At 42.3% G+C, this 26,680-nt stretch overlaps 1 protein-coding gene across 1 annotated transcript; it reads left to right on the top strand.

The window, feature by feature from the left end:
- Window positions 1-23,439, top strand: wnt9a (wingless-type MMTV integration site family, member 9A). The gene is made up of 4 exons (XM_061694125.1): window positions 1-188; window positions 15,634-15,893; window positions 16,902-17,164; window positions 19,875-23,439. Exons 1-4 carry the CDS (start codon window positions 1-3, stop codon window positions 20,370-20,372), a joined length of 1,209 nt encoding a protein of 402 aa, XP_061550109.1. The 3' UTR covers window positions 20,373-23,439.
- The last annotated feature ends 3,241 nt before the right edge of the window (window positions 23,440-26,680 follow it).

Genomic DNA, 26,680 nt, shown 5'->3' with positions numbered 1-26,680 from the left:
ATGTGCTCTATGTATAAGAAGAGTGGCGCGTCCAGCTCGGGGCTTCACACAGCTACTCAGGAGAAACGAAATGATCTGCCCTGGAGCCGCAGCAAAATGCTGGATGGACACCTACTCCTGGGATGGTTATCGTTCACACTGGTAGTCCTTGTCTTCAACTTGCCGCCACCCAGCGCAGCCTATTTCGGGTGAGTCAAGCTGTTGTCTACCTTAATTGTTGGTATTTAATTGGATTGGAGTGGCATCAGTCTTCCAAAATGACATTTTATATTTGACTAGTAACTCCTTTAAACATTTGTTATAAATACATTTCTGTTTGTTTTGTATGCCAAAATAAAACAGATTTATTTTTTTAAATAATAGAAAAAAATTCCTCAATTTTATATTCTGTCTCTACACAGTATAGTCAATTTGGCCCTAAATGATTGACAAACTATTCAACAAATCAAATGAATAACATTTATTTGTCAGGTGTTACGTACTTAACGTGCGCGCACATCGAGTGACACCACAACCAATCGCCGGCGCTGCTGTCATGATCCGTTTCGGGCCAGTGACTGATCGGCTTCAATAGAAGCCCAAGTCAAAGTGAGTGGAGTAACGCATGCGGACATGAGTGAATTGGTTAATTTGACACATAAAGCAAGCAGAAAACACCGCGTCTGCGTCATTATTATAACTGACGTTGGAATGCTTTTAATATTACTGAAATGTTATTGGTAAATGTCATTTCTTAAAATACTGCTTTACAGCAAAAGTCAAGTGACAATTGCTGTGGTTGGATTACGTTTGGAATACTTATGTTGCAAGTATTGCACATTGAGTACTACACAGTCGACATGCACGCGACAACGTGGTAGCATTCGTTGGATTGAATTAGTTTGGAAAAGTTATCTCAGTACGTTTGAGTGGCGGGCGGGATTGTTTTTGCTCGTAAAAAACAAACAAAACATATACTCAGTCGAGTGCAAAAAGGTGAGTGTACATACATACCCGCCTCAAAAGCAACAGCTGGTAACAATAAAGCCATCTGACTGACTGCACTGGACTGGTGGTGGCCCAAACGTCTGCTGCTGGGCTTGCACAAAAAAAGAGAAATCCCCCTCACCCCCATCCCCCCCCCCCAATCCAGCATAAACATCACACACCTCAGGCTCCAGAAACTATTTTCTTTCACAGCCATCGCTCATATGAATGAAAAATAACAGTCACGGAACGCTCACGTCAATGTTTCATGAGAGTGGAGGGCAAAGGTGCGTGTCTGAGCACAAGGAAAGTAGGCTGTAAGAAGCGTGACCCACCATGACCTCCGATTTAACACCAGTGTCAACCTAAAGTGCCCAAAAAGAGTCGATTATTCTACTTTTAGGGGGTACAATGACTTGTCACTGGATACTGTGATTGTACTATTAAATTTTACAGCTTGCGAACATACCTTTATTTTTTTGGGTCCTGGTGGATGTACACAGTTAGGATATAGACCAATAATAAGCAGTGAAGATTGTACAGAAATTGACTTCTGATAGTCCAGTTTGTCACCTGCATCCTGTCAAAAAAGAAAATATAAAGCCTTAAACAAGTCAAAGAGACATTTCAGGTGAAGCATGAGCCACATCCTGATAGTTTTTAACAAATATACAAGCCTCTCTGGTTTGGTGTGGTCAGGAATAGACTGATAGTCAATCTACAAGCGACATCAGGGTTGGGCAATCTATGGTCCGTGGGCCATATACAGCCCACAAGAGCAATTTCTCCAGCCTGTAATGAGAAATACCACAAATATGCGAAATAATCATTGGATTCATATTTTTTTCATACATTAAATATGGCCATTGGCGGCCATGAAAAGTTCACCCACCTCTGATCTGCACGAGTATATCTCATTAGACTACTGGGTAACTAGGTGTCTGTTGTTAACCAGGCCAAAAACCTAAAGGTATGTTCCCAAGTTGTAAAAGTCAGCGGTTGAAAATTAGCACCTTGGGGTGCACCCAAAAATGTCATTTTCTGTGTGTGGTATTCCAAATGGAGGGCTTAGCACGATTGTTGATTTGCCGGTTGGCCTTCTACTGTATTCACGTGCTTAAAAGGAGACATAGTATGCTTTTTTCCCCCAATTTCAAACAGTTCCTAGATGTCTTATTAACATGTACAGTATGTGACATTCTTTTGTGAAAATATCCCAAGTATCATGTATTAGAGCATACTTTACACACTGTATTTCTTGTCTTGCTAAAATAAGCCGGTTTGAGAGAGCATTCAAGTGAGCGAATGTATACCCCACCACATATCCTGTTGGGCTACTTGCGAGTCTGACTTTCGTTGCCATGATGACCGGGGGCGGAGCTTGAACTTTGCAACTAGAGAGGCTTTAGCGGGCCTCCTCTTGTCATCCCACCGGCAAGTGTATGCCAAAGACCGAGCTGAATCTAAATGGCTGGATTTCACCGGCAAGAGGACAAGAGCCAGCAGCCGAGTGTGCGCTGTTCGCTTCTATCTGTAAGCCCAAAGCCCATGTAAAGGCAACTAAAGCACTCGTGGAAGCAGCAGTTCCTACACTACGCTGCGCGTATGTGGCGCGTGGACACATCACCAAACGCAGACCTCTGCCATGAAAGCAGGAGTAGCAGCATAGCACCTGAAATTGCACTTTTTACCCGCTCAGTACGTAATCCCGCAGCCGAAACAAGCACACAGAGGTCACGTGGTAGCGCGGATTCCCGAGTTGGAAAGGTGGGCTTGGCAGGCGTGCGAGCACTGGCGCTCGCATCACTTCTAATGGCCCTAATGTTCATGTATATTTACTCGCTCTGTGAGCATTTGTTTTCAATTGCCTCTGTGGGTCTGCTGTGTGTCTGCGGGAGGAAGCACGTGGTCTTACAACACTGGGTCGAATATGAATGAGTTTGGGTGAATGATTGAGCCCTGAAGCCCAAGAACATGAGACTGAGGAAAGACCTCGCGCAGGTGACTCAGATTCCAAAAAAGTGGTCGACTGCCCAGAAATTCAACACCGGTGTCACACCGGCTCAGTCCGGGACAAACAACACCAACCTGCTGGAATAAATGTTCCTCCACACGGGGGCCTCCCGGGTACTGATTGACTCAAAATAGAGGGTCAACGTTGCATACTCAATTTCCAGAGTGCGGTGGAGCGTAAGTGAAACATAAACACAATCGTCTCCCAGCCACGGTCTGCGCGGCCGAGGGCGGGGAGGGATTCCTGGCGTAGTCGGGCGCCCGCTTAAATTGTCATCCTTTGCCACAAGAATGCGAGCGCTCCTTTTCCTTCCCCCTGCGCCTGTTGTGGCAGGTGCTCCCTCTCCCGCTAAATCCGTTATCACTTGCAATCGGAAAATGTCTCTCTGAAGGACGTGATGGCGCTCTGGAATTGGTTTAAATGTCCAGAAAGGCATTATTATTATATATATTTTTTTTACATTTTGTGGTCTTGTAAACTGCGCTGGATTGCGAAGAGGCAATGGTTTATTTTTATTTAGTTCATGTGAGACAAAAAAAAAAAAAAAAAACGCCCTGAGCTGGAATCACCAATCACAAGAGAGCCACAGTATCCGGCATAAGCAAAAACACAGGTCTATTCCTTTGCGATTGAATTGATTACCTTGATGCTTTGCTTTGGAGTAAATGAATACTGCTTAACACTTCATAAAAATGGTTTCAATCAAATCGTTCATGATGTGTATTTCGGCCAGGGGTTGCTCAAAGATAAAATTCACTAGAATACATTAAAAACACTGGGGGCAGTACGGTAAAATAGTGGTTAGTTGAGAGGTTGCAGGTTGTGGAGTTTGCATGTACTCCACGTGCTCCCGTGGGTTCTCTTCGGGTACTCTGGCTTGCTGTCACATTCCAAAAACATGCATGTTAACTTGTAAAGACTCCAAATTGTCCATTGGTGTATATGTGACTGTGAATGGTTGTCTTTATGTGCCATGCAATTGCCTGTCAACCAATCCAGGGTATACGCTCAATCAGCTGGGCTGGGCTCCAGCTCAACAGCAACCCCAATAAGGACGAGAGCTCTAGAAAATGGACAGAGGAAAAACTGGCTTAAACAGACCACATATTAAAAGCACCTCAAGGAACAGCCAGGTAAAGCAACAGTGGGTAATAACCTTGCCTGAAAGTGTTCAAAATAGTTGTGCTGATATACTGGCTTGTCAAAAGGACTACACACTCTCAGCGGTTGCCCTGCTATTACATTTGTACACCTGCCTGGTTACTATGTTAGCACTAGCGCCATTGCTAACTCCTGTTCCTCAGTTTGTAGAAACACATTTCAAATGGTATTTATCAAGGCATGTTGTTCCAACACAGATGAGTTGTGTTAGCGTTTAGCATGTACACTTATCAGTCTGTCGCAGCAGGCCGTTTTCTTTCTGTCCTCAATCTAGCTAATTAGACGTTGAGCTGGCTTCATAGCTAGCTTAAAAGCTTGATAGCAATATATAGCTATCTTGCGATAGATGCTTTTATTATCCGGTAGGAAACCCCTTACCCTCCTCCATTCCTGATGTTTTTGTTAGCGTATCATGTTCTGGCTTATAGTATGTGTTTAATGGGGCTTGTTTTGTGCAGTTTCCTGCATTACTATTTTTTTAAGTTACCCCAAAACAGAGACGAGTTGTAGTAGAGTTGAGTACACTTCAAAACTGTCGGGGTAGGCAGCTAATTATTCCTTACTATGAGTTTGAAAAACATTCTGTCATCATATGTTTCTGTTTTTGTTTTCTTTGCCCAGTTACGTCCAAAATAATCGGCGAACAAATGGGTCTAGGGATGATTCTGTAGTGTTTTCATCACAGCTCAAGCAGTTTTTAAAAGTCACTACTGCCATGTTTCATGTTGTCATTTAAAAGGCTTTATTACATATAAACATTTCACGAGCCGGGTGTGGGTGCCGCCGTCCCTTCCTTCTTTTGCCTTGTGGTGGTTTCGTAGGGAGCTCTTGGATGATTACGGCTCATTAGGAGCGGCGGTGTTGCCGGGCAGACAGTAGTTGGCGGGTGGCGTCTCATTACTGGGGCCTTAAAGGCTGATTAGGCCTGACGTGCGGCAAAGGCGGGGAGCGCGGCTGATAGGCAGGGATTTCCCCACTTCATAGGATATCCTGTGGTTTGAGCCCCACCTCACGGGGTATGGCTCTTTACCCAGCAGATAGGATTCTCTCAGCACTTGTGTACTGACATGACTCAGACCTGAGAGCTTTGATAGCGGACAGCTTTTTACTTCTTCTTTGATACAACTGGATTTTCATTACCCTTTGATTGCCATCCCTATGTAGCAGCCTGCTATGCTAGTGGATGCCACGAGGCGGAAGGCCACTTTGCTATTCTTCCTCCATTATAAAGCAATCCAACGTAACACAAGATATGCTAAGTTAAATGCATTTATCAACCAAAAACACATAAAAACAACTCTGAGTATTTTGTGACTTATTTTCTAATACTGTAATCAACACTGGGAAACACCAGAAGTTGTCCGGTTATCCTCATTCGGGTCATGGGCGTGCTGGAGCCTATCACAGCTATCATCGGGCAGGAGGCGGGGGTACACCCTGAACTGGCTGCCAGCCAATCACAGGGCACATACAAACAAACAACCATTCGCACTCACATTCACACCTACGGGTAATTAAGAGTCTTCAACCTACCAGGCATGTTTTTGGGATGTGGGAGGAAACCGGAGTGCCTTGAGAAAACCCACCCAAGCACAGCGAGAACATGCAAACTCCACACAGGCGGGGCCGGGATTTGAAACCCGGTCCTCAGAACTGTGAGGCAGATGTGCTAACCAGCCGTCCACCGTGCCGGCGCATGAATCTATGAATGTGAAATAGGCCTTCCTGTTGATTTTAAATATTAAGTCAGGAAAAATCACAAAAGTTGATGCGCTTCTTAGTTTTTTTTAATTGTGGGTTATAAAGAGGCAAGTAATGGCCGTGCTGAATGCTTCTGAATATTACATTGCTCAGGAGGGCTCGTGAATGTGTTTGGCCGCGCCACATCAGAGATAGTCGAGCGTCATCGCCCCACCAAAGAGACTGCGGCGAGGACTTAAAAAAAAAAATAAAATAGCCAGCAGCTCCAGCTGTTGGAGGCGTGTTGCGCCCGTGCAGCATCACAGTACACGGCGAGGAAATTCCCGTTGATGTCCAACTCTCAATGGGATGACGTTTGATGCTGTTTGCAGGCCAAGTCGTCAAAACTGTTGGAAAAGTAATCACGACTAAGGACACTTTCAGTGCTGGGCCATCATTTGGGATGTTGGTTGCTTGCATTTTCCTCATGAGTAGCCTTCTTTAAGGCACGTTGGTCCATTTTCCCTCTGTAATCCCAGCGTGAGTTAACTGTCATACAAGGGTTAAAAGAAGCTAACATATATCCCATGTTCATAATAAAGATTTTAACCAAAAAGCCCTCACACTGTGTGTAAAAGCTGACATTTTCCTTCATAAAAAGAGGTTTACCACTGCCAATAGTAAAACTCACCTATGTTAAGTATGATGACGCTGGAGTCATAACAACCCTTGTGTAGTTGCTCATTCTTTCAGTGTCTCAAAAAAGCCAAAGAAAAAGCAAAGCAGACAGTTAAGAGAACATCATTCTTAATGTTCTGAATTCCTGTTTCCACGCCTGTGTGATGTTGAGCAGAATAATCAGAATCAGAATCAGAATCATCTTTATTTGCCAAGTATGTCCAAAACACACAAGGAATTTGTCTCCGGTAGTTGGAGCCGCTCTAGTACAACAAACAGTCAATTTACAGAACACTTTGGGGACATAAAGACATTGACAAAAAACAATTGTGCAAAAAGATGCAGAGTCCTCTAGCACTTAGAGCAGTTCGAACGACTAATATTGCAATAGTCCGGTGCAATGACCATTGTGCAAAGGGCGCTGAGACTTCAAGGAGTGTATGCGGTTTAAAGTGACGAGTAGTGCGATCATCTGGGACAATGTCGGTTGTGCAAATGTTACAGATACTCCTCAATCAGTGAGTCAATCATAATGCTCGTGCCATAGCTTAACTTCCCAAAGCCACGTTTGTTTTCGTCTGATATTAGCTTCTGAGTCGTAGTTGTCGAAAGCTGCCTTTTTCTCTGAGTGCAGGCAGGCGGAAAACTCTCATTTTTCAGCCACTAAGGAGTGACTGATTCAAGCAGCTGCTGTTGTGTTTTTAATTCTTGTAGTCTTGCCTTTAACAACGGGAACACGGTGTTCCGAATCGCGTCGCATTCGCGCTCACTCAGCAATATCGGCCTAGTCCGGGAGTCTCGCTTCTGGGCCCAGCTGGTGTCGGCGTGTGTGAGGTGCGTCGGTGCGCTGGTACAGGCCTGCCCTGTGCCATGGCGTGGGCTGGAACACACGGAGGGGCTGGGGTCATGAGTCACGCGGGACGCCGCCGTTCGCCCAATCTGTGCCAGTCACACAGTGACCATAACAGAGCCGCTGACCTTAGAAGCACACAGCACTTAAACCTCTTACTATGCCACACACTCCCATTCCCAAACTACCGCTGCGCTGGATTAAAGAACCAGCCTCTGCTGTGCATTTAACAAAAAAATAAATAAATAAATAAAACATGTTTTTGCCATTGAAGCTTGGGCGTGAGAATTGTTCTATTTAAACAAGAGCTTATAGCGGCGGTGGTCTGCCAAGGCCTGAGAGGACCAGTGAGGACAGCAGATGACATAACTCTGGGTCACATCCTGTTAAGTCATACGAGATAGCCGACTTCCACTTTGGCTCACACATTGTCCTGATCATGACTCAACTCATCTTGACACATAAGCTGTCATGCTACTGCACTCTCAGGGGATTCATTTGGGCGCCAATGTAGCATGTGAGCTTTAGCCTCCCCACTGCAAAAAAAAGTCTTCCCAAAACAGCCCCAAAAGGCATCATGTTGAGTCATGCGAGCCTGCAAAATGAATTAAAACGTTACACCAAAGTTTCGCTATATTAAGCACAAGCGATGGTGGCACCACTAAGGGTGCATGAGGGCACACAACTTGCGTATATTGGGCAGATGTTCCTGAACTTGTGAAACTAAACAGCCTTCAACAGAACCGATGAACCCCTTCTTCCCTTACACACCTTAAAAGAAATGTCAAAACACAGAGAAGAGTTTTGTTTACAACTCTGCCAAATTGGCAAAATAAATAAAACAATCAACAAGTATACAAAATGAGGCTTCAAAATCGTGAAAAAGCAAGTTTCTCAAATACTGTGAACTGCTCAACGGTCAACTGTCAGTCAAATACCACTACCACGACCTGTAAAAATTGATACTGCTTCTTCTAGCATCTTTCTCATGCCTACATGTTTCAGCCGTGAAAATGTATGAGCCACTTCAAGGGGATTCAAACCTAAGATGTCAAAACGTGGCGACATTTTAAACGTGCGTGTTCTTTATCAGCTGCTGCTTAAGTCTACAAAGTAAAGTAAAAAATATCTTTAAAACGTTGCATCTACTCGCTCCTGGGGTTCGCCATTTTTAGGTCTTTCGCGAAAACATGATGCATATCAGCCCATTCCTGCCTGCTTTGTTTACTAGAAAAACCAAGGAGTTAGTAAATATTCAGCAACGACAAGCTACTTATTAAATTTTATTCCGTAAATAAATCTCCATAATAAACCACGATCACAAACGTCATCGAGCAGATCTGGATTTCTTTTTGCGCATCTCTTTCCTCTTCGCTACACTTCTTCTGCTGCATGTCATCCATCTCAGTCATGGGCGCAACAGCAGCTGCGACGTAACTATATATATAAATATAGCGAACCCCTGTTGTTGATGAATTATTCCGTCCAATATTAATCAGAGTACCGTAGTTTGACGAGTGCTGGCACATGCAATGTATTCTTGCTTTAAAGAACAAGAACAATAAAACGCACGTGAACGCCACAATGTAGGAATCCCTGGTTTATGTACAGTAGAATATCCCAAACATTTTAAGAAACACATCACCTTTAACACCCTGAAAGAATTAGAACACCCCTTGAAAAATGCCTAGTCAAAACAAAGCCATTGATACCCATTGAAGGCATTGTGTTTTGTCATGCAAACCTGCAAAAAAATGTCACTTAAAAACGGTGTATTATTATACCAGACCGCTATTATACTTTGACGCAGCCCCCTGGACCACAACGTTGGGATTTCAGTTTTTGGTAAAATGGCTTTCAAAGCATTGTCCGCCACTGCATTCCTACAAGCTCTGGCATGGCCCGTGCTGCCACACACCAGATGGCAATTGGGCGGGCAGGGTGGTCTGAAGTTCATCCAACATTTCCATGATTTGTGTGCCACCCAAAAGAAGGCAGCAGCGCGAGAGTCGAATGCCTTCTCATGTGAAGTTATTGACTAAGGCCCGCACTTTTTAAACAGGCGCAAGCATAGGTGCTCCGGGACACGTGGACGTCTGTCGTTGTTTTCGCGATGATGTTTTTGTCTGGAGGAGGCTTCGTGTGGAGCCGATAGCTTGGCGGAATGATTGACATTCATTTAGAGTAATTGACCAGTGGGAATAAAGGGAGAGTTGGGAGGAGGAAGAGGGCGGGCGGAGGGAGGAGGAGGAAGAGGGCGGTTACTTGTGATGGGACCAACCCGCAAGTTGATGGAGAAGTTGTAGGGTTTGCGTTTTCATTTTCTTTTTCTTTGGCAAGGTGCAATCAGCTAGTGACTGATCAGCTGTTGATTGAAGTTGGTAAGTGCTAGTGTGTGGGTGGGTGTAAAAACATAAGCATATTTAGCAAAAAAAAGTATTTTTACTTTCGAATACAACAAAAAATACAAAAAGAAAACATTTCTATATCCCAAAAATCTATGTAATATATCTATTACAAATGTAAATTGAATATAATTAATATTTATAGTTAAACAATACACAATTTACTTCATAGATGTCAATATTTGAATATCTATATATTCAATATTTTTTGTTCAACACAAAACGAAAATATTTTCAAGCCAATCTTGGATTAACTATGATTTGTTATATATTATTGTTTGTATTGTCATTATTATTATTCTAACATAATTTTATTTAAAAATTCATCTGCTTTTTAAAATTTTGGCTATTATCCCTGCCAAGGTAATAGATTGATAGATGTTCTATCTATCTATCTATCTATCTATCTATCTATCTATCTATCTATCTATCTATCTATCTATCTATCTATCTACCTTTTCCATTGGCAGGGAAAACACAAAACAAAAAACAAATTTTAAAAGCAGTTAAATAGTAAATCTAGAACAAAGACTCACATATTTTCAGCCATATTGTATGCTGAACTTCATTGCTATGTAACAATAAATAAACTACAATAAATTGTGTGGAACACATTATAAAACTAGAGGTGTTACCAGAAGTACCAGCCGAGGGTGACTTCCAGAAAGGGAGTGATGATGGGGAAGGTCAATGAGGGATGGAGATGGAAAATGTATGTAGAGCAAACGTCACGGCCGATGGGAGGTGCTGACATGTGGAGAGAAAGAACTAAACAAACTAGCAAGTGATAGTCTGGGGAGGAGGTCCTCAAGGAGTCTGTCCAGGCAAGTGTGTGAATGGAAAAACAAAGCTTCACCAACTTTTTTTTTTTTTTTTTTTTTTTTTTTAATACATCGGTGTTATATTCCGTGTGTAACTTCTGTTGCTGGGCCAACACCTCAAACAAAAACACCTGAGGGAAAACGCTCCGGGATGTGAAAACATGGCGAGATGTTGTGAAGATCTGAGCAGGCAGCACACACCACTCTGCTCTAATCACATGAACATCTCTTGCGAAGAGGCCGTGCGTGTGTTTTGAAAGTCGAATTTAGTTTGTCAGCCGTCAGATGTGGCGACACGTTTCTACTCTAGTCTCTTTTTCCTCATAAAATTAATGTTACTCGTGGTGAAGAGTGTGTAGATTAGAAGAAAAAGTTGGGAAAATTGCACGTGGTGTATTATTCTATGATTTAAAAATGCCCTTTGTATACTGTTGGATAGTGAATTTCACTTTGTGGAAACTCATCCCACAGCAATGTGCGAGCAGGATTAGCAGAAGGTGTCAGATTTTTGTGGATAATAAATTGCAAAATTTCATGTTTGGTAGATTACTAGATCTCGATGTTGTAAGAATCTTTCTTGCCTATAATATGGTTGGAAAGCCTGATTTTATTTCTCTATGTGGAATAACATCCCACAGCAGCGTACGATCAACATGGTATCAGGTTGTTATGGCCAAGAAGTTACAAAATTTGTGCTTGGTACCTTATTTCCATGTTGTAATAGTGCTTCTTTTGTAGATACATTCTATACTGTTAGAAATCCTCTTGTGGCTTACCACAGCAGTGTGTGTCCATCATGAGGACTAGTAGTCAGGCTGGCCAAGAAGTTGTGTTTGGTAATTATGTTCTAAGAATGTCACTTGCCAGTAAATTACATACTGTTGGAAATCTGGTTTATTTCTAAGAGTCCAATAATCTATGGTGCCCCTTCAGTAAGGTTTTTCCGAATGTTTCCAGCCCAAGACCCACATTTGAAATGTGGCTCTTTTCTCAGGCCCAAACAAAAACTGACCTGGGACCTGTTTTGGGCCACAAACATATGTTTGGGAAACCCGGTCCAACTGTTTGTTTGTCTGCATTAACCAACCACAAAGCTGTGGACGGTCACAATAAAGATTGCGATAATTTACAGCTCCTGAACATCCATTTTTTAAAAAACATCTTGTGTCCAGTATTCAACCCAGTTGTGTGAAAAAGGCTGTTTATACCCATTAGTCGAATGCCATCCCACGGCAGGCCATCCCACATTGCTCGTTAAAAGTACAAAACGGAGTGACAGACACATCAGTGTGTGACTAAGTTGGTAATCTGCATGAGGAGGTGGTACCATGCTGGTTGTAGCCTTGTACGCTTCTTTCACACTCTACCGAGGCTCTTTCGTAAAAGAATCAGTTGTAAACTTGACAATACGTCTTGTTTCTTCCTTTGTGTTGATCTGTCGACTCTAAAATGATCAAGATTTCCAGAAATTTCCAGAAATTCCTATGGGATCGATAAACTATCCAAACGGCAATTTCGGAACTTCCGAAGTTTATATGTGTGTGCACCGAGCCAAAGAAGTGTCGTCAAAAGAAGACCTCTATTTTTTTTCCAGCGTTCCTGCGCATTTGAGCGCCTGCTGCCATCATACATGTTTTCCCTCTGTAAGTATGCCAGGAGAGCGACCGGTGTCAAGACGTAGCTTGCCAGATTTCCATTTCAGAATCCAGAGCTGTCAGACACGTAACAGCAAGGCAAAAAGGAAACCATTTGACCCGATCCGAAAGCCGATCCCCGACGCCTCGTCCGCGTTCGATTGAGCCGCGCGCGTTCCCAGGCATGCCGCGCACACGCAAGCCTTAAGACAATATCGCATAGCATATGGAAGCCATTAAATCCGTTGGAATGAAAGTGAGGACTCCGGGGGAAACACTTCAGTCGGTTATTTGACTTAATAAAACAAATCTCTCGTTAAAGAACCCTGGTGACTTTCGCCCTAGCGCTGATAGTCTCGTCTGAAAGGCGGTAATGACATTGCAAGTGGATCGGTGTGCCGCTTTCGCAAAGTATTTAGGAATATTTGGTCAAGTCTGTGGCCTGACTTCCTGTTTTCTTGCGTTACTCTCACTTAACTTGATATATACACGTATGTATGAGGATAGGGTTGTGAATGGTGAGCAGTAGAGGTGGCATAGCAGCAGTTTTATCAGAACAGGACACGTCTGCATTAGAAGAAGGTCAAATGCACTGAGGGCTTCTCCCGACTAGAGTCTATCAAGCGAATGCTTGTTGAGCTTTTTGATCTGATTCTTCTTCTGATTCTTTCTTGAATTTGAACAGAACATTGAGGCAATGGCAGCTGTCAATGTCTTTGGAATTCGACTAAATCTTTCGTTGAGAATCAGTTGAGAATCAAGAGGAAGTATTAAAAAAAATATGAGGCTCATCTGTGGCAAAAATTCATTCATCAAATTCATTCAAATTCATCTTCATTGAACTTATTTTTTTTCTGACTGGTTTTTTTTAAAAACTTGAATGACAGTTAAGAATGTTAAATATGACCACAAATGTTTTCTGATGGGGATAGTTTGATACTGGAACAAATTGCGAATGTTCCCCTGCAATATCGCGGTTTGTCGTTTGTTGTTTTTTTAAGCGATCATTTTGTACGAGTTTTTACAGTTGTTGTTTTTTTTGTAGTCGACTACAGTGTGATGAAAGTCGAGTCAAAGTCGATGTTTTTTCAGCACGGCACAGCGGTCCCCAAACCTTTTTTTGTGTCACGGACCTGCTTACGTAAAGACAAATTTCAACGGGCTGGCAACCGGAAAAAAAGAAAAACACATGATTTAGAACACAACTCACGATTACACTGAATGTAGTCGTGGTAATTAGTGGGAGCCCTGCACGTCTCTTTTCTTTCTCGGCTGGTTTCATCTTGTGTTACATACTTGCATATTTGTGACTACTGGTCGAATTGTTTGGTAAAACAATACCACACACTTGTCGCAAAGTACAGTCATATGCCGTGTTAAGGGGAAGTGTTGTCAAGCGACACGTTTTGTGATGTTGGTGCATGTTGTGATATGAATCAGAATCAGAATCAGAATCATCTTTATTTGCCAAGTATGTCCAAAACACACAAGGAATTTGTCTCCGGTAGTTGGTTGATCATGATCACACAGTTGCTAGTGAGACTAAACGCTATGCTGGTCCAAAACCATCTTATTTTCCCGCTGTTGCGCCTGCACAGATGTATAAAGACTGTGCGGCTTTATTATCCGGACATTTCGCTGATCACAGAGCATTATAATCCTACGACGGCAGCAGACGGGTGAGTCCAAAGTCCTTTTAAATTGGTTGACTCGAAGACGAGATGCCTAACGCACGTGATCAGTGATTACCGTAGTCGACATCAAGCTTTAAAAATCGATGCGGATTCGTAAAGTCAACTAGTCGATTCAACACCTACAAGACATACGGTCTTTTCTGCTTGCATTTTATTTGTGTTCAAATACAGTTCAGATGAATTTAAATAGGTGAAAATATGCAATGTCCCGGAATGTATCGTTTTCCACGGCAGAGGTTCCACCGTAACCATGCAGCTATTCACTGACAGACTTCGGTCTCCACGAGTTGTCATTGAATCAGCAAGGTTAAGGACAGAATAAAACTTATTGGAGTGTATCATTTGATCCAATACAGCATTAAACGAAGCGTAAAAACTCCTGCAGTGGCACTCACTCCAAACACGTGTGCCTTTGTGACTCTCTGCAAATCCATTTATTCCTTGGTTTCACTCTAAGGGTGCAAAGGCTGCCAGAGATTAGACATAATGAGCAGCTCGGCTGCCAATCCCGTCAGTCGCCGTGACCAAAACAGTCACAGGCCGACTGTCGTGTCCCCTCGTGTGTGTGTGTGTGTGTGTGTGTGTTTACGCATGGCGACCTCAGAACGGTGGTCTTCGGGGGCCTGCCAGCTCTGCGGCGGGGCCTCGCTTGTTTGTTTTTGTATACGCTTCCCTTAAATAAACTGAGGAAAGGAGTGTGAGTGCGCCACATGTTCTGTGTGCAGCTGCAGCGTGAAAGATCCCGAGTACCGTGAATTCTCTCTGTTTGTATGGGGATTCTATAATGAGAGTGTAAATCCTGCGGTCTGGTCCTGTTTAAATCTATACAACACAGCTGTGAATGCGCCCCTCCGCTGTATCGCAGCATATTAACATGCTCACTGTCACATTGGCTGGTTGCTGTTGTTTTGAAACTCTATCCATCGCTGCTCAATTTTGGATTTTTCTTGATATGGTCCAGAAGTATTTGGACAGGAACAGAGCCATAATCTATATTTAATGTAGAGCAATGATGAAAGTATATTAACCCCCATTAACCCTCCTGTTATGTTGCGGGTCAAATTGACCCTTTTGAGTTTAGATGAATAAAGGTCTTTTTCTTAAACGGATGCCTGCTTTTCTCCCATCAGGAAGAAGAGGTAAGTAACTATCGTTCATACACAAATGCCGAGCCCTTTTAACCTCCATTGCTAACCAAAACAGAAACACCCGCTGTAAACAGCCAATTTGTGGTTAACTGAATAAACACGGCCGGCCGCTATTTGCGCAACAGATACACAGTAGATTAACGTCAGCGCCTAGTTTGTCATTTAAACAGCCTCGTACCCATAGCTAGAATACAGTCGTCATATTTTATGCATTGTATTCCACATATTCTGCCTAGCAACAAGTGCCCGGGAATACGTGATGCGTGTCCACGAAAAGGAATCCGAGCAATTCCGATGATCGACGTCACAGCGTCTGCTGGATAGTTACCCTTTTATTTCTGTTATAAACTTTTATATTGAGCCTCCAGTGATTTGTGTTCTCTGAACGATTTATAACTCTGCCTTTGGAAGAGAAATTGGAATTTTAAAAGGCACCAGAGAGTGCGAGAGAGTACTGGAGTGTTCCTGGTATGTAGCGTACCTAACTGGTTGGTACGTCACCAGTTTCTTGATAATAAAAAAAAACAACCGAAGCGCTCCTACTCATTTCCCCCTTTTTGTGTGCGTGTGTATCTGTTTTAGGCTGACAGGTAATGAGCCGCTGTCTATCCTGCCACTGAACTCTCTACCGGAGGAGAGTGTGGGCCGGGCCCACTACAAGCTGTGCGACCGGCTCAAACTGGAAAAGAAGCAGCGCAGGATGTGCAGACGTGACCCGGGCGTGGCGGAGACCTTACGAGAGGCCATCGCCACGAGCGCCTTAGAATGCCAGTATCAGTTCCGCTTCGAGAGGTGGAACTGCACCTTAGAGGGGCGCCACCGAGCCAACATGCTCAAGAGAGGTACGGGATAGGTTCCTTCGCTCTCTGCATCCATTTTCGATGGCACTTGTCCTCATTAGGGTTGCGGGTGAGCTGGAGCTCATCCCAGCTGACCTCCACGACGGAGGGCCTGAGCCAAGATTCAAACCCGGAACCTCTCGACTGTGAGGCAGCCATGCTAACCACTCTCACACTGTGCAGGATGTTTAAATTAGCTTGAATTTAAATTAGGCTCAATTTAAATTATACTCAACAACCAAATTAGCAATTTGTAATCTTCAGAGTGTATCAAAGTTGGTGAAGAAGTAGTATAATTTTGTACAATAATATTTCATTCGAAAACATACTTATTTTTGGATAATGTGGAAAAAAAGCATTGGGGTTATTTTTGTGAAAATAATGATCTCAAATAATGTCCGTCCAGCTTAATATACAGTATGCCATACGCTTGCTTGTGCATCAAAGAACTGCCTCCATCAAATAAACCCCCTCCTTTTCCCATTTGGATTAAAAACAGATTATTATTATTTTTTTTTTTTTGGGTTTGATTGCTGTGCCCATTTGAATTGAACTGCTTACCAAAACAGCAGCACCAGTTAATTTCTTGTGATATGTGGCAAAGTTCCGATAGACTGACATGTGATCGCTCCACAATATTTGTGCTTGTTTTTTTTCATTTTGTTAAAAACTCTGGTTTTACTTGATACGAAATGCAATGTACTAGAAATCTCGTTTGATCTGATTTTTAAAAAATGCATTCCTACAAACACTTTAACGGGCATCACCTCTTCCATAGAATAGTATATAACGCTTGTCTCCGAGCTATTTTAAATGACTTATGTTAACCCTCCTGTTATGTTGCAGGTCAAATTTAAATATTAAAAAAATGCATTAATAAAATGTGTTTAAAAATTGCCCCATTTTTATTATACAGAACAACAAGGTTAACAACCTTCACGTAGAGTAAAAAGCAGTAAAAAGTAGCAATCGATTACATATGCTAAACAATGATATATTTGCTTCCCCAAGGATTCAAAGAGACCGCCTTCCTGTACGCCATTTCCTCGGCAGGACTGACGCACGCCATGGCCAAAGCGTGCAGCGCGGGCCGCATGGAGCGTTGCACGTGCGACGAGGCGCCCGACCTGGAGAACCGCAAGGCGTGGCAGTGGGGCGGCTGCGGCGACAACCTGAAATACGCCAACAAGTTTGTCAAGGACTTTCTGGGCAAACGCTCCAACAAGGACCTGCGTGCACGCGTGGACATGCACAACACCAACGTGGGCCTGAAGGTGAGCATTTGTTATGGCATTTTTTTTTTTTTTTTTAATTATTAGATAAGGTTGTCGAGTTCAAAATGATCAAGAGGGAAAATATCCCAACACAGTTGTAATCATTTGGACCCATCTGTCTTGTTTGAGCATCCTAAATGCAGGCACACCCCTATGAAGGTCCACATTTCTTCCTCCCGGCAAATGTGATTTATTAGCTGAACAGATTAAGAAAAAGATAAATCATTATTATACGATGACTTGGCTGTTTCAAATTGTCAACATAAAAAGGTCATACAATAATTTTAGCGCAAGTCTCAACTTGTTTTGCAAAAGCAATTTTTCTACTTAATGAGGGCAATTGTGGTTAGCATATCTGCATCGCATACAAAATGTTCCGGGTTTGAATCCGGCTCATATGTAAAACACATAAAATATGTCAATCATGCATCATAGATGTACCGGTCGACCGGCGTTTGTGAGTGTAGAGTCCGAGTCCAACCACTGGTCGAAAAGCTCTCCATCTTCACTGTGAGGCAGACATGCTAACCATGCTGTCCATGATATGATGGTTCAAACTCGAAGCTTTGGGGCTTATTTTTCACGCAAATCTTTGTTTTTGGGGGTGTTCAAACTTCAAGGTACCACACCAACAGCATTTAATCATCACAGTAGGAAAAAAACAACAACAACAAAAACCCAGTAGTTTTGGCCCGTGACCCTTCCTTTAGTTTTAAAAACAGTTCAATTATACATTTTCTCACCCTTTCAAAGTCTTCATTTGTCAGTATTGTCTTATCAGATGTACGGTGTAAAAATATGTTGGCAAGATGAAAAAAGCTGATAGTTTAAAATACAAGGACAGTTGTAATCGGTGGAGCCAAAGCAAACTAAAGGATTGGAATGTGTGACTTTCTGTATATTTGGGTTGAAAAAGAACTACACTATACCCCAAAACAGGTGGCCCAGACATCCCATTTGAGACCTTCCTTTGCAGCTCGCCTCTCCAACTGTTTTCCCCTGGGGAGCTTCTATCTGCGATTAAAGATTTACAACATTGTTTTGTACCTTTTTTTTTTTTTTTTTTTCTACCACGTTTTGGGATCAATTCGCAAGAGGACCGTAGTGGAATGTGCTGGCCCGCTCACCCCCCAAAAAAGCTGACCTATCGCATTTTCTCGACCCGTTGCCGTGATGAATGTGCACTTCCTGATCTCTTTCGCAGTCGCGGCGGAGAAACTGAGGTGCTATCCAAAAACCCCTCATCTGAGACAATGTGTTATTGTCATTGATCCGTAGACGCTCATTGCTTTTGACGGTTCGCGGTCAGATTTTTTTGGGCTGGGGCACGAGGATGCGAATGCGGCGCTATTTTATTTTTTTTTAGCTTATGACTATTTCGCTTCTATATATATATATATATCTATATATTTTTTTCTCGTAGTGATGGAATGATTACCACACTTGAGGTCGGCTCGTACCTTGGCTTTAAAAGCACATAAAGTAAAAGCATAGGTACTGTATACTGTCAAAAATTTGCAGGTCTCGAAAGAAGAACTCATCTAACGACCTCCTCCCACTTATCATCATTATAATAATAGTGATTGACTTTTATTAAAATGCCATGTGTGGTTATTCACTGCTGCATGTATGAACCCAGAGACTTGTATCAATAAAGGCGCACCTTCATCTTCCGAAACCACAACAGTCCACCCACTAATGACAGACTCCCTTTAATGTCTCATTTATTCATTTTCTACAGCGCTTATCCCGTTCAGGAACCTGGAACCAATCCCAGCTGATTTAAGGGCGAGAGGGCCAGGCAGTCTGACTTAAATCAGATCTAACTGATCCAAATACCCCAAGGATTGTGAATTAAAGAAGACTTTACACACCCTATTTCTACATAAAATACGCTTTTCCCCCATTGAAATGACCTGAAATGCAACTAATCCGTTCCAGCCCCAAAAACCACCACAATTTGTTGTTACACGTTTTTAATAAAGAAAAATGGCACAACATTGTATAAAAACGGAATAAAAGGGGAAATAAATAAATTTCTTATAAAGTGTAATTACTGTACATAGCTGGCAGACGTGTGGTAAACAATAGCTCACCAGTGATGGGGGACTGTGATTTCCTAAGAATGATGAAGAAGTGATCATTTGAAAACACCTCCAGAGATTTATAGAAATAAATTGTTGTGTATGCTTGCTACCTCGATAAGTCATTGTCGAACATTATTGTGAGAAATGGTTAATATGATCAGTACTTTCACATAGGTGAATATCATTCATTATTAATAATAACATAATAAAAGGTGGTTTGTGCAAATTTGTTATTTCAGAAATGTGTATCAAACTTTTCATTAATCAGTAACCAAGAAGCAGCTCTCAGTTTCAAATAAGGTTGATGACCCCTTTGTGTGTTGGATGTGTGCCCTTAAGGGGCGTGGCCTAGTGAGTGATGTCAGGGGCTGGAGTTGGACTCGCTCTTTGAGAGTGTTCCCATTTTGCATTTGTGTGTTCGACTGTTTGTCCAGTAAACGGATAAAAGTGTATGGGGCATTAAAGAATCTGGATTGTGCCACTTCTTTTCACTTCCCACACTCCACAAAGCAGGAAAAAAATTACCAACCAAAAACTCATAAATTTGGGCACTTAAAAGTCACGTTACAAGCTAAGCTCGTGAAATGAATTCACCTGGTAAGTGCCGTATTTCTGGTGTGCAGGTAATCAAGGCTGGCGTGGAGACCACCTGCAAGTGCCACGGCGTCTCCGGCTCCTGCACCGTCCAGACCTGCTGGAGGCAGCTGCAGCCCTTCCACGAGGTCAGCAAGCACCTCAAGCAGCGCTACGAGACCTCGGTCAAGGTGGGCAGCTCCACCAACGAGGCCACAGGGGAGGGCGACATCTCCGCCACGGGCCGGAGCCAACAACATCAGCAGCCGGCTCCGCCCCTGCAGGTCAACGACCAGATCCCCCGCACCATGGACCTGCTGCACATCGAGGACTCGCCCAGCTTCTGCAGGCCCAGCAAGTACTCGTCGGGCACTGCCGCCCGCAAGTGCTACAAGGACATGAACTGCGACGCTATCTGCTGCGGGCGGGGCCACAACACGCAGAGCTGGGAGGTGACGCGGCCCTGCCAGTGCCAAGTGCGCTGGTGCTGCTATGTGGAATGCAAGCAGTGCACGCAGAGGGAGGAGGTGTACACCTGTAAGGGCTGAACGCCATCACGGAAGTGGTGACACTGATAAGCACTTTGAGGGATTTTTTTTTGTTTGTTTTGTTTTTTTCAAATTCAAAGACCAACTTCTTCTCAGACAACTGGGTGAACATCTCAAGCCTTGACCAGACTCTGCTTTCCAAACAGTTCTTTTCACGTGCAAGCATAGCCAAGAGACTGAAGGACGACGCATGTGTGTTTGTATTCGGAGACGGGGATCCATTGATGACTTCCAACAAAAAACAGACAGGGTGTTAGAACTTTACACGCACATATCTACGCGCGCACACATTGTGTGTTTGCATATGCATGTAAATAACTTTATAATAACGTTATATATATATATATATATATATATATATACATATATATCTATATTGTAAAGACATTATACAAGCCACTTATCTAACTTTATGTTAAAACAAACCACTAAACTGCACAGACGCTTTGCCGTTTGCGCGACCGTTTCCGCCGGTTGGAAGCTTTAAACGAGGACTTCTCCATCACGTGGCGGGGAAAACAAATCTAAACTTTTTTTTTTTTTTTTAAGTAATACATACATTTGCAGCTGTAAGTTGCATTATACACTTAACTGGACGCTTTATTAGGGACACCTGAACACCCAAGAGATCCAATACAAGAGCTGTATGTACAATTGTGCTGTAGAACCAGCTCTCAAGTGTGACACAGTGCAATTCTGCATTACCAACAGCAATAATAAACAATGTTAAATAAATACACTATGGGAATTATGGTCGGGCTATATATTTTGGACAAGTCCACATGAGAACAGTTTGGGGGTAAAGTTACCTTTTCTGTTCCCTGGTTTGAATTTGCGCAGGTGAACCTAATATTGTGACTGATGGGCGGATGCAAATGAGGAATACAAATAGTGTACGTCCCTCTGCCTTCATCCGAACAACATTCAGGGAATGACTCGGACCACTACGACTGTTTAGGGTAACCATCAATCATGAAGACGACAGCGGTCTTGCTAGAAAACTGTGGATGGGCGTAGCCACCATACGATTACCATTGAGCCATATTCCTCATTTGCATAATCAGCCAGTCATAGTAGACCGTGAAGATTAAGGCTTCTGTATTGTCTGCACTTAGCTTCTAGTAATCGTCATCTATAAAATATACAGTATATAGGAACTTGTGTATGCCTTGTTTGTGACTACTGAGTGAGGGGGGACCCAGCTTTGTATGACAGCCTTCGTTCCCACACCGAAGCCCAGAAAGCCCCTTTTTGTAAATAGGTTTCTTCTTCTGTGGTAAAAAGGCACATGTTCAACTATTTTAGGCAACAAGCTACAGTGATACCCTGCAGTTCGTCCAAAACTGTTGCCATCGTAAAACTGTAATAAACAGACAATGTTTACGGTCAGCTTTACATTATTAACTGCCATACAGTTAGCAGGTCAAATATTACTTTCTTTAAAGACTCCCTTAACTCACGCAAGAATTACATGAAATCAACTACTGATGATGTAAAACAAAGCTCACTCATGAATGATTTGGCAGCTAGCACGAGAAGCCAATGTAGCAGTCTACATATTTACTAAGTGCTCATTGTCATGTCAAATGTAAAATATTTTAAACATAACATAGACATGGATAACACTTACGTTTCGGTGACAAGCAGCTAGCACGAGAAACTAACATAGCAGTCTACATCTCAACTCAGTACTCCATGTCAAATGTAAAACATTTAAAACGTAACTAACACAAATTGAACGCCACCTTTTGTTTCTAATTGACAAGCATGTGTCAGCTATCAAGTCGACAGCTAGCATTACTAGCTAATGTAGCTATCTACATCCTGACTCCTTTTTGTCCGACAGCACAAACAGATGGACTCAAATGCATAACACCGGTCACACAAGATCTGAATCTAAGTCATTTGTGCACAAAATGTTGGTCAGTAACGGTTCCGGCTGAGACTCCTATGAAAAACATGAGAATAAGAATAGCAAGTAGGATCTTACCAAAATGAAATCACACCAGATCTAAGTTGGCCAATACTAGTGGAGAGTCCTTGTTTAAAACAAAAATGGGAAGCACAAACCTAAACCTATATATCCTTTGAAATGAGGTCAGGTGACGTGCAACACGTTGAATGTCCAAATGCATAATTTTACCCAAAAATCAGTTTTAGGGAGTTAGAACTTCAGGGTACCACTGTACAGACTCTAATCATAGATACTGCACCATGCAACCGTGGTCCAGAATTTGAAGCATTTCGATAAGCAAATAAAAGACACACACAGAAGTTTGCACGCTACATGCAAACCATAATAACTATGCAGCGCAAATGCCTGCTTGCCACAGCACACTTTTGGTATGTGCTCAGCCCCCCTCCACCAAGAAAACACCAACTTCTCTTGGCTGGTGAACCCGTTGAAGACAAACAGGAATACCAAATGCCCACTGAGTGCATTCTTTTGGCTTTGTTTATAGATTGTACATACGGAGAATGATGCGGCAAAAGGATGCTGATGTCATACCACATTCTCAAAATCCAAAACTCTGCACTGTTTAGTTAGCAGTAGACCATGTACAAAAAAAATCTATTTTGTAGAAAAAAATAAATTATTTTTTAAATATATTATGAGCATGTGTTTAGTGTAAATATGACTCCATTGATTTTATATCCTGTATTTTTTTGTTTGTTTGTTTGTTTATTTTCAAGACACATGTATCCATATGCAAACTTGCTGTTTTTTCAAAGCACTAACAAAATCCTAACAAATCTGTATTCATGTGCACCATCACAACAATATTTCCATTGGATTTGATCTGTTTGTATAATCTACTATTTTGTGAAAAGTCTTTATAGATTGTTGTCACTTTTGCAAGTACTTTTTGTTTTTGTTCGGTCTTGTGCCTTTCGTGCACAAAACACACACCCCGATACCAACACACCAACAAGGTTTTTGTCTTGTCTTATGGGAACCCTAAATTATTGTCCTCTACCTCATGTGTATAGCTCGTAGATATAAGCAGATCACAAGTGACTGGTAAGAATGTATTTAAGTTATTTAACATCTTTGTATAACAAAGGCGAGACAAGAAATCTGAAATAATAAAAATGAATTTTTTAAATTATTTTCACACATTCATGGTGAGTCATTTGGGTTTGACTGACGATATACATATATATCCATCCATCCATCCATTTTCTGAGCCGCTTATCCTCACAAGGATCACGGGAGGGCTGGAGCCTATCCCAGCTATCTTCGGGCAAGAGGCGGGGCACACCCTGAACTGGTCGCCAGCCAATCGCAGGGCACATATAAACAAACAACCAGTCGCACTCACATTCACACCTACGGGCAATTTTAGAGTCTTCAATTAAACTACCATGCATGTTTTTGGGAAGTGGGAGGAAACCGGAGTGCCCGCAGAAAACCCACGCAGGCCCGAAGATAGCTGGGATACGCTCCAGCAGCCCGCGACCTGAGTGAGGATAAGCGGTAAAGAAAATGGATGGATGCATATATATATATATATATATATATATATATATATATATATATATATATATATATATATATACACACACACACACACACACACACACACACACACTGTATTTTGTATAGTATTGACGGTTTCTATAAATGCGACGTGACAGTGGTGGTATTAAGAGGTGGATTAAGTCGGGTAAGTCCCTACTGAAGGCCCAGGTAACAAATGCATGCCATGCCTATGAGTTACAGCGTTGTAATATTCTAGTATGCTAAAAGCTGAGACCTTCTCTGAATGTTATCAGTAATATATATGACAGACACATTGTTGCGTTTTCACAGTTTCATGCCGGATCAAGATCACTTTGCTTTGACGTCTTCGTGTACTCGTCACGGCGGCCTCCCTCTGAGTTTTTTTTTTTTCGACCTCGCCGTCAAACAAAGTCACCGTGAAATGAAACACATGACTCATCTTTGGCTTTTTACACAGCGCTCAGACATACATTACATTACTATGCCGGTGGGGGAAATTACCCCCGTCCTGCAGCGCTATTATTAATTCAACATTCCCCTCCTCAGCAGGCGAAGGGGAGATTTCGGGGAGTTTTCTCTCTCAACAAAATGTGGCTTATAGGAATTTAAATGTTGAGCTTTACCAAAGCAAAACATAATTATTGGATATCTGCTCTAATACGGGAATAGCAAATCCCCATGACACGTGTACCTAAATTAGCAGCTTCGGGAGCGTCTTCGCCGGACTCCCCCTCACTCGCTTCCTGCCTCCCCTCCGGTACCAGGCTGCTAATACGAGCTGCAACTTTGCGGTGCGCTGTAATCCGACAACGTTTTGACAGCTGTTACCATGAAGGAAGTGGGCGCAACTCAAACACACACACGCACGCGCACACACACGTGCACACACGCATGAAGAAAAAAACTGAAGGAATCTTCAACTTCTTTCTGAATGTTGAGATAGTTTTATGGAGGGGGAAAAAAAAGCGGCGGAATGTTGTTATTCCAGCGCAAGATGTATGTATGTGTGCCGTTTTGCTGCACTGCGTTTTGATTGCGGTCTTATTACTGAAACGCTCAATCATGACTGTAGAGCTTGAAATGCCAAAGATACAGCTGTGCACAGATGAGTTTGGTATTTTGACAAATTACACAGTCATACAAACAAAAAGTAGCTTTTTTAAAAAAAATAATATTATTATTATTTAGCTCATATTTGTGAGTATTAGCAATAGATAGTGCAAGACCCAAAACCTGGGGAACTTTTTCCTTGAACTTAATTTCAACCTCAGTTACAAAAAAATGACATTAAAGGCAGAATAGTGGAGTATTTTGACAAATTCCTCAAAGTTTTGCAAGAAAAGGTAGCTAGCATTATCATTGGCGCAAGGGCAAAAACCTGGGGGACCTTATTTCTCACAGAAATCTCAACCCCGGTAAAAAATATATCACGTCAAGGATATGTTTTGATGTAATTCTTTTAGCATAAGTGATGTTGGGAAAACAATATTGTGACATTAATTTTAAAAAAGGGCTATTTTATATGGATAGTTTCTGTGTGGCTAGCGTGATTTTAGCCTGATTTAAATGAATTGAAATACACTTGAAAATAAGACAAAATGATCAGACATTTAGATTTGGTAATATCTGATCCTTTGTCTTAATTAGCTTAGTATTTTGACCACCGTACATCTTAATTAGCCTATTTGGCGCATTTCTCATGTATTTAATATCATTTGCATTAGCGAAAGGACGAACTTTATTCATTCCCCAAATGTCAACCCCTGTCACAATTACATCACCTCTCTGGTAAGTTCTATCTTATTTATTAACGTAAGTGATGTTTAAAACAATATTGTGCCACTTATTTGACTAAATGGGAACTATCCTACTTTCTGTGTAGCATGCATGATGATAGCCCTTCTCTTGTGAAAAACTACCGCATTGTTCTAATTTAGCTTACATTTACAAATATTAGCATTAGTTAGCTTTAGTAGTTGATAATTCCCGTCACAATTATGTCACCTTGCAGGCAATTTTTGCCTGAATTAGTTTGCGATTTTGACAAATTAGATTCTTCATGGCGGTACGGTGAGTGACTGGTTAGAGCATCTGCCTCGCAGTTCTGAGGACCGGGGTTCAATCCCAGACCCCGCCTGTGTGGAGTTTGCATGTTCTCCTCATGCCTGCGTGTGTTTTATCCGGGCACTCCGGTTTCCTCCCACATCCCAAAAACATGCATTAACTGGAGACTCTAAATTGCCCGTAGGTGTGACTGTGAGTGCGGATGGTTGTCTGTTTGTATGTGCCCTGCGATTGGCTGGCAACCAGTTCAGGGTGTACCCCGCCTCCTGCCCGATGACAGCTGGGATAGGCTCCAGCACGCCCGCGACCCTAGTGAGGAGAAGCGGCTGAGAAAATGGATGGATGGATGGATGGATGGATGGATAGATTCTTCATTTGCTTTATTTATACATTTTGCTTACATTTACTTGCACTAGCATTATTTTGGAAAGGACTAACCTTAGTCCTCCAGAAAAGCTCAACTGCTGTCACAATTAAGTCACTTCAATGGTAAGTCTGAAAGGAAGCTACATTCAAATTTTACTAGCAGTTTGACGTTTTTTGAATCGCCGCAAAAAGAGTGATCGGCCACTCATGAAAATAGTTGCCTACATAGCTAACATGATGTTAACTCTTCCTGCTAGGTAACCTTACACAACCAAATGAGACTAGTTACGTGAAATAAAAATGCAAATAAATCACAAGATTAGCTTAGAATATTCATATTTAGTCATATCTGGGCCAATTTCAAACAAATGTT

The sequence above is a fragment of the Phycodurus eques genome, chromosome 13, assembly GCF_024500275.1.
Source record: "Phycodurus eques isolate BA_2022a chromosome 13, UOR_Pequ_1.1, whole genome shotgun sequence".
NCBI classification, from domain to species: domain Eukaryota; kingdom Metazoa; phylum Chordata; class Actinopteri; order Syngnathiformes; family Syngnathidae; genus Phycodurus; species Phycodurus eques.
This window is presented reverse-complemented; position numbering and strand designations above follow the sequence as displayed.